General features: G+C 63.7%; 1 protein-coding gene across 8 annotated transcripts; it reads right to left on the bottom strand.

The window, feature by feature from the left end:
• Positions 1–36: 36 nt before the first annotated feature.
• Positions 37–6,161, bottom strand: HDAC10 (histone deacetylase 10). 8 transcript variants are annotated; one of them, XM_033233482.1, is made up of 20 exons: positions 5,715–6,161; positions 5,512–5,646; positions 5,173–5,305; positions 4,823–4,920; positions 4,620–4,724; positions 4,395–4,463; positions 4,107–4,233; positions 3,944–4,009; positions 3,675–3,734; positions 3,506–3,595; positions 3,210–3,316; positions 3,069–3,136; positions 2,728–2,989; positions 2,533–2,617; positions 1,716–1,807; positions 1,520–1,576; positions 1,143–1,221; positions 756–938; positions 521–673; positions 37–339 (listed from the first exon to the last, which is right to left on the bottom strand). In XM_033233482.1, the coding sequence occupies exons 1-20, from the start codon at positions 5,771–5,773 to the stop codon at positions 313–315; spliced, it is 2,055 nt and encodes a 684-aa protein (XP_033089373.1). In that variant the 5' UTR covers positions 5,774–6,161; the 3' UTR covers positions 37–312. The 8 variants fall into 8 exon arrangements, with proteins under 8 accessions (XP_033089373.1, XP_033089378.1, XP_033089381.1 ...); XM_033233487.1 differs by having other exon boundaries at positions 5,173–5,245; XM_033233490.1 differs by having other exon boundaries at positions 4,823–4,889; positions 5,843–6,161.
• Positions 6,162–7,505: the final 1,344 nt, after the last annotated feature.

Raw genomic sequence — 7,505 nt, 5'->3', positions numbered from 1 at the left:
GGCCGAGCGTGTTCAGTAAAGGAGGCAGAACCAGGGTTTCGTTTGACCCATGTTTACTAACGGCGCAAGGGCGGGGAGCGAAGCACAGTGGGCCGCAGGGGCCGGAACGGGACCGAGGGTGGGTTGCATGGCCCCGGATGGGACGGGCCAGGGCGCGATGGTTGGGGCGGGGCAAGGCGAAGTGAGGGGTGGAGCGGGGGAAGCACGGGTGGGAGGGGACGGGGTGGGAGTGGGCGGGGTTCCGTGCCCCGGAGTCGTGGGAGCCGCGGGCTTGGGGTCCGGATCGCGGCAGCGAGGTGCTGGCGAGCGATGTCATTTCTGCGGCGTAAATGCTCCCACTTGGCCGATTTCAAGCCACCAGGTGAGGACGGCACTACAGGAGGAGGGGCCGGGAGGAGGCGCGCAGCTGGCCCCCTGCGCTGGAGCTGGTTCAGGGCACTCAATTGCCCTGCCCTTCCCACCAACCTCTGCGGCAGAGCCGGGCCCCAGGGCAGAGCCATGCCTCCGCAATCAGCCTCACCTGCAGCATCTTCCACTGAGGCTCCAGCTGCCCTCTCAAATACATCAGAGCCTGGACGTCCTCTGGGGAGGCCATAGAGGAAGGGCCTAGGCTAGGAGGTGCCTCTCCATGCAGCACCCGGGCCAGGATCCCTGCTAGCTGGGGTGTGGAGTCCTGGGCCAGGGGCGAAGACGGAAGCAGTCACTGGTCCTGCCCCTCATCCCACCCCACAGCACCTCCACCCTGCCCAGCTTACCTCCTCCAGGAGGGCCAGGACTCGGCCCCTTGCCAGCCCCCGAAGCGTGGCAGACAGGAGTGCAGCATGGGGCCCTTGCAGGCCATGACCAGGCCCTAGCGCCACCAGCACCAGGTCAGGCTGGAAGCCATAGGCCAGGGGCAGCACCAAGCCCAAGATACAGCTCAGGAAGCCACCAGTCATCTGTGAGGACAGCAGAGCCCAGCTCCTCATCTACAGACACCTGCTGGCTCTGGCCCCCCAACCTCTTAATCTCAGGGCCCCTGGAGGAGGAGCAGGGAGACAGGAAGGACCAGAGGCCTGCTATCATTACATGCCAGCAAGCAGCAGCGGCACACATCCATGGGCTCCCCAGCACCTGCCTTGCCGCGTGGCGTGGTCACTCACCACTGGCAGTGGCGTGGAGACATGGAACATGGATAGGGCGGCTGCCTCCTTGCCCCCGATGTTCAGCCACAGAGTCCTCCTTCCAGGACACATGTGCATAAGTGTAAGGCCCTGCTCACCCTCCTGAGCCCAGACCAGAGGCGGAGGTGGAAGAGCAGTCACCGGGCCATGGGCAGAGGTGCTGTGACTGCTGAGCCTCTGTGCTGGAGACTCACCTGGCATTGCCTCTAGCAGCCCTTCTCCCAAACCCCAGCTGAGGAAGGCTCCTTTCAGTACCGCAGTGCCCCACCCACCCATCACCCTGGGGCCCAGGCACACATCTGTCACATGCCCATTCACATCCATGGCTGGACAGATGCAAGACGTGAGAGTCCTACCCATCATGGGCGAGGTCTAGAGGCCGGTCCAGCTGTCCCAGGGCCACACACAGCAGCCTGGAGGAAGAGCTGGCCTCAGGACACGTGTTCCTGTTGTCCAGAGTCCATTCCCAGAGCTCTCTCTGCTTGGCCAGCTAGGATAGGGGTGCCCACAGGTCCTGCCCTCAGAGGCTCCGGATGGTCAAGTGAGGCTTACCTCTGGGCTCCATGGGACAGGCCTCTCTGAATAACCACATCCAGGGTGGCTGCTGCAGCAGAGGCTGGAGTGGCTGCGATGCCACTGTTCACCTGTGGGATGTATAAACAGCGGAGGATGAGGCAGCAGCCAACTCCCGAGCCAGGTAAACAGATCCATGGTTCCCTCCATTCGGTGTATCTCTGTGGCTACTGTCAGCCACACTTCTTACACTCAGGTCAATCACTCCGCTTCTGTAAATAAGATGCTTACGTCTGTAATTTTTTTTTCTTTTTTTGAGAGACAGGGACTTGTTCTGTACACAGGCTGGCGTGCAGTGGCGCAATTATACCTCACCGCAGTCTCAAACTACTGGGCTTAAGTGATCCTCCTGCCTCAGCCTCCTAAGTAACTGAACTACAGGCACACGCCATCACACTTGGCTGACTTTTTTATTTTTTGTGGAGACAGGGTCTCTGTATGTTCTCTAGGCTGGTCTTGAACTCCTGAGCTCAAACATTCCTCCCACCTTGGCCCCCTAAACTGCTGTTATTATAGGCATGAGCCATTGCACCCTGCCTAAATGTATACTTTAAATCACCCCCTTCACCTCTCTGCCAAAGAGCATTTAACTGAAGAAGCTGAGGTCAGAGGTCAGACACGCTAGTGATCCCCATCCCTGGAGCTGTTCTGGGAACCGTTCTTGGCACAAGGCAACGTTCACATCCATGTGGTTCTGCACCACCCAGCCCTCCTCTGGACAGGCCACATCTCGTTGGCAGGTCCTGGTCCCTGCCCCTAGGTCCACAGCACCCCAACCCCTCACAGGTGCTCCCACCTGCCCATCCAGCATCCCATCTAAGAGGTACAGCAGCTTCCCAAGTGCAGTGAGGGCCTCCTCCCGGGCCAGGGACTCGTGTGGCCTGTGGTGGACAGACCAGAGGGACACACAGACACGTAGTGACTACATGTCAGACACACACACGCACAGGTGTAGACGTGGCCCCATCCTCCCCAGGCCAGCCCTGCCCACCTGGCCCAGGCTTCTGTCTCCTCCCTCAGGGCTGACCCTTCCTGTTGGATGACATCAGGGGGCAGGACCAGTGTGGTGTCTGGCGCTGTCAGGGCAACAGTGGTGCGGACAGAGGGTGCAGGGCAGAGGCATGGCTGATCCAGGAAGGAGCTCGGTGCAGATGCAGGTGCAGCTGCCTTACACATGGGACCCCCAGGCAGCAGAGGTGGAGGCCTCCCCTCTGGGGAGTGGGTGCTGGGGCTCATCGGCACAGGGGTCGCATCTAGGGATAGTTCAGAGTCATAACCACCGCACGGGAGCCTGAGGTGGGATCCTGCAGCCTAGTACCTGGCCACACTGACCTTGCAGCTGCAGGCTCTTCCAGTACGGGGCCTGGGCAGCACGGGCACTCTGGATGGACTCCAGGGCACTGTGGGGGAGATACAACAGTGGTGACACCTGGTCTCACACCCCAGCCCCGCCTGCCCTCCCTCCCCTCGAACCTCTGACATGGCACCATGGGCCCTGATAGGGGTGGAGCCGGGTCGCCCAGCAGCGTCTGTACTGTCATGCACACTGACTCAGCCAGTGATTCCAGGTGGTAGCCGCCCTGGGAGGAGGGTGGAGATATGATTGGGGCAGGGATATCACTGGGATGGGGGGTCACCAGGAGGGCCCCTGCCTGGCTCTATCCCAGGCAGGATGCCCCTCCCAAGTACCCCTTGGGCACCTGGCTCCCATGCTCCTGACCCCCAGACCTCTGGCCCAGGAACCCTCCCTATGTGCCCTCCCCAGTCACCTCCAGCATGGCGCAGACCCGGCCGCCAGCCAGCACCTGCAGCAGCTGTGTGAGGTGGGCAAAGCACTCTGGCGTGGCCTGCATTTGCCCCTGGAACCAAAGCCATGTGTGATGGGGGACCTGGGCTCCAGGACCCCAGAGGCCCTCCCTGGCCAGGCAAGGCCCTCACCTCAGGGTCCCCGATGGCTGAGTCAAATCCTGCTGAGACTAGCACCAGCTCAGGGTCAAACTACAGGTCAGGCCGGGGTGGGGAGGGTCAAGAGAGGGGCTGGAGCCCAGGTGAGGGCAAGCCAAGCCCATCCCATCCCCTCCTGAGCACTCTCCCCTGCCAGGCAGCAGTGGGGCAGCTCATAACCCTCTTCCTGCCTTCACCATGGCGCTCCAGGCACCAGGTTCCCTCCCACCCGGCTGCCCTGGGGGAATCCTCCGTGCAGTCACCTCAAAGGCCAGTGGGAGCAGCAGGTGCAGGAAGGCAGCCACGTAGTCAGCATTTCCCATCCCAACCTGGCAGGACATCCCAGGCTACATCCTGAACTGTGGGACAGGGGAGGGGGCCGGGGGGAGGGGTCTGGGTGGGAGCCTGGGGCTTGAGGGTAGGCACCTGGTTCCAGGGCAGGTTGACAGTGAAGCCGAGGCCCTGTCCCCGCCCCACGGCGTCTGCATCTGACTCTCGAAGGAAAGGCCAGAAACGCCCATGCTCATAGCGGTGCCAGGAGAAGTAAAGGACGCTGCCAACGGCCAGCCAGGGCCAGAGATCAGAGGTCAGGACCCTCAACAGCTCTACAGCTGCCCGTAGAACCCTGACCCAAGCACATCTGTATCTTGCCTTTGGATTTTCCCAGGCCAGGCTGGAGTTGCAGGAAAGGGTGGTGTCTGCACCCTTGCTCACCTGGGGTCATCCTCAAAGAGATACTGGATCCCCTGGCCATGGTGTACATCCCAGTCCACGATGAGGATCCTGGGCACAGACAGCGCTGCTGGCTGAGGGGCAGGGCCTCCCACCTCCAGGAGCCCGGCCAGGGATGGGAAGATGCTGGCTGGGTTCTCTCGCCACCTGTGCCACCCCTTGTTGTGTGGCCTGGGCCCACACCCCTGCAGCCAGCCTGGCACACACCTGTGTAGCCCATGCTTCTGCTTGGCATATGCAGCTGCTATGGCCACATTGTTGAACACGCAGAACCCGTTGGCAGCCGCCCTCTGGCTGTGGTGCCCGGGGGGCCTACGGCGTGAGAGGAGGATTTGGGTCGTGTCAGAGTTGCCCTGGCCCCTCACAGGGCCACCCACAGAGGAGCAGCCAGGGGAAGCGGCAGCTCTCACCTCACCAGGGCAAGCCCGTTTTGCACAGATCCCGTGAGCACAGCATCCACCAGCTGCAGTCCAGCCCCTGCGGCCAGGCGTGCACAGTGAAAGGTACTCTGTGGGCGCAGGGGCACAGATGAACCCCCCACCTTCCCTGCTGCCCTTTGCAGGCCATGCCCACACTTGTGTCAGGCTGCAAGGCACCAGCTGCTGAGCACAACAGGCCAGTCCCAGGCTCTGGCAGTGGCAGCAGGCAGGTGTGCTGGACAATGTCACGTGCACAGACCAGGGGACGCTGGCTGGGATCGGCAGCCGTGGCTATGAACGTGCACGTGTCTGCACAGGTGAGTGTGTCCAGGGACACGCACCGGGTGGAAGTAGATGGCGTCGAACTGTCTGGACAGCGCTTGCAGCTCCTCCTCGCCTAGGACCTGGGTCTTCCTGACCAGAGACACATACTCTGGGCTGCATGCAGATGGGCAGGCAGGAGAGGCAGGGTCACCAGCAGAAGCAGGGGGGCAGGAGGAGGGAGCTGGGATTTGTGGTGGGAGTGGCCACCCTGTCACTTCCTCAAGCCTGTGAGCCCACCCAAGGTGTATAGGAAGAGGATCTGTCTTCAAGGCTGGCAGGCTCGGGGCAGGCCCAGGTTCCTAGGTTTCTAGGTGGGTTGCCCGCCCCCCTATTATGGGGGCCGCCCCCGTCCTGACCTGTGCACCAGGCCCAGCTCCTCTTTCGAGGCCTCGCGGGCTGACAACCGCAGACACCTCTGTTCCAGGCCGCGCTGCCGCAGGCGGTCCAGGGCTGCGGTCAGGCGCTCAGGGCGCTCAATCTCGCACTCGGGGCTGGGGCAGACGAAGAGCTCAGTCCAGAGGTCCCTCCCCGCACCCCACCTCGGCCAGGTCCCACTTACTCGTCCCAAAGCAGCCGGGTGGCCGTCATGTCTTCATGGTACACAAGAGCGGTCCCCATGGCTGCGCCGTGGTCACCCTGGGTCCCCAAACGCCCTCGCTAGCGGTGCCTGCCACTGCCAGTCCCCACCTTCGGCCGGGAGCAGCCGGAGGCCTGGGACCTGCCTGGGGCGCAGGCGGGCGGCGGGCACAGGCCTGGGCGAGAGCGCACAGAACCTAGGCAGGCTCTGGGATCCCAGGCGCGCAGAAGGCGCCGAGCGAAGCTGCCGTCGAAGGGAAAGGCTCCCCGCGCACGGCTTCCGGCTTCCTCGCCTCGGACCCAGGTCCCGCCCCGCGCCCTGCTCCCGCTCGCTATCGCGAGCCCCGCCCCGGAGCGAGGAACCAGCAGGCGCGGAAGCCTCAGCACCCGGAGCCGCCAGCCCTCCGAGCTGCGCTGCTGCTCCGCCTCCCCCTCGGCCCCGCCCCGATCCCCTCCTAGAGGGGCGGGGTACCCAGGCCCTGCGCTGGCGGTCGCCGCAGCCCCGCCCGAACGCCCGTGGCTGAGCCTGCCCAGGCGAACCCCGTTCTGCCCCAGCTCCCGGGTCAGGGTCCAGCGCAGCCCCAAGGCCCACCCGGCCCGGGCGCAGGAAGAGCCGGGGTGAAGGGCGAGCGGGGCGAGGGGTCCGCAGGCAAAGGCCACGGGCGGGAGAAGCCCGCGGGGAGGCGGGTGGTGCTGCGGCCGGCTCAGGGCAGTGGTCGTGGTTGCATCCAGGCGCAGCACCGCCCCCGAGGTTTAAGGAGGGAGAGTCCGGTTCTAGCTCCTAGAAGATCCCTGGCCTAAGAGCAGAGTCAAGGTCGGTGGAGGCGGGGACGCTGGACCGGAGTTGCGGTAGCGTGGCGGGGAACAGAGGAAGTGAGGAAGGCAGGAGGCGCGGGCACAGCCACGGAGCAAGGTGCCCCAAGAGGAGACCTGAGCCCCCCTGGAGCCCAGGGGCCACCCTGTCTCCGCCGGAGCTCACGTTTAGTTGGGTCAGTTTTGGGGCCCCTAGTCCTCAGGTCACCTATGGCAGGAAGCTGGGCCCCGTGTGGACAGCAGCCATGCCACACGTCAGCGCAGCTCCCCAGCCGAGGGGATCACGTCCACCATGCCCGGATGCCCTGGAGAGGCATGAGGGTCGCTGGCAGAGAAGGCCCGTCTGTGGTGGCAGCTCATCAGGTCCAATTTGGCTGGGCCAGCTGTGGGAGTGTTCACCGAGGAGGACGCCTGGCCTGCCCTGCCCCTCACTGGTCTCTCTCTACTGTAACCCCCTGCCCTGGGACAGGTTTGGAGGTGCCCATGGCCATGGCCTGTGGTCCAGCCACCACCCTTGGAAACACCGAGTGGCCTGCAGAGGGCAGCCTGGGCATGAAGATACCACTGGAGCACGGTAGTAGTAGGGGCTAGAGATTTGATCAAGAACTAAACCCAGCCCTCTGTGCCCACCACAGGAGCCAGAGGGGTCTCAAGGTGTCCAGTGTGCCCCCTCCCCCCAGGGACCTGTTGGCCTTGGAGGGTGCAGAGAGCTAGGGTAGATCCTAACATTTCTCCCCATCAGGCCCTGCCCCTGGGTCTGGCTTCAGGATCCACACACAGTGGCTCAGACTCTAAGCCATTAGCAGAAGGTCACCCTGTAAAAGGGGAGGGGGCCAAGCCCTAACAAGGGGGTTTGAAGCTCACTGGCACAGGTCTGGGGAAGTGGGCACCAGCTTTGTGGCCTGGGAGAGATGGGATGCTCAGGGCCCCCAACTGGCTCTGAGGGTCTGAGCTATCAGGC

Source organism: Trachypithecus francoisi, unplaced genomic scaffold (genome assembly GCF_009764315.1).
Source record: "Trachypithecus francoisi isolate TF-2019V2 unplaced genomic scaffold, Tfra_2.0 Lachesis_group14, whole genome shotgun sequence".
NCBI classification, from domain to species: Eukaryota; Metazoa; Chordata; class Mammalia; order Primates; family Cercopithecidae; genus Trachypithecus; species Trachypithecus francoisi.
This window is presented reverse-complemented; position numbering and strand designations above follow the sequence as displayed.

Excerpts from the sequence above, each read along its gene's own strand:
- HDAC10 (XM_033233482.1), bottom strand. The coding sequence starts at position 5,773 with ATGGGGACCGCTCTTGTGTACCATGAAGACATGACGGCCACCCGGCTG. Across the intron at positions 4,464-4,619 it reads CAGAAGCATGGGCTACACAG|GATCCTCATCGTGGACTGGG; the intron begins GTGTGTGCCAGG and ends GTCTGTGCCCAG. Across the intron at positions 4,010-4,106 it reads TCAACCTGCCCTGGAACCAG|GTTGGGATGGGAAATGCTGA; the intron begins GTGCCTACCCTC and ends ATGTCCTGCCAG.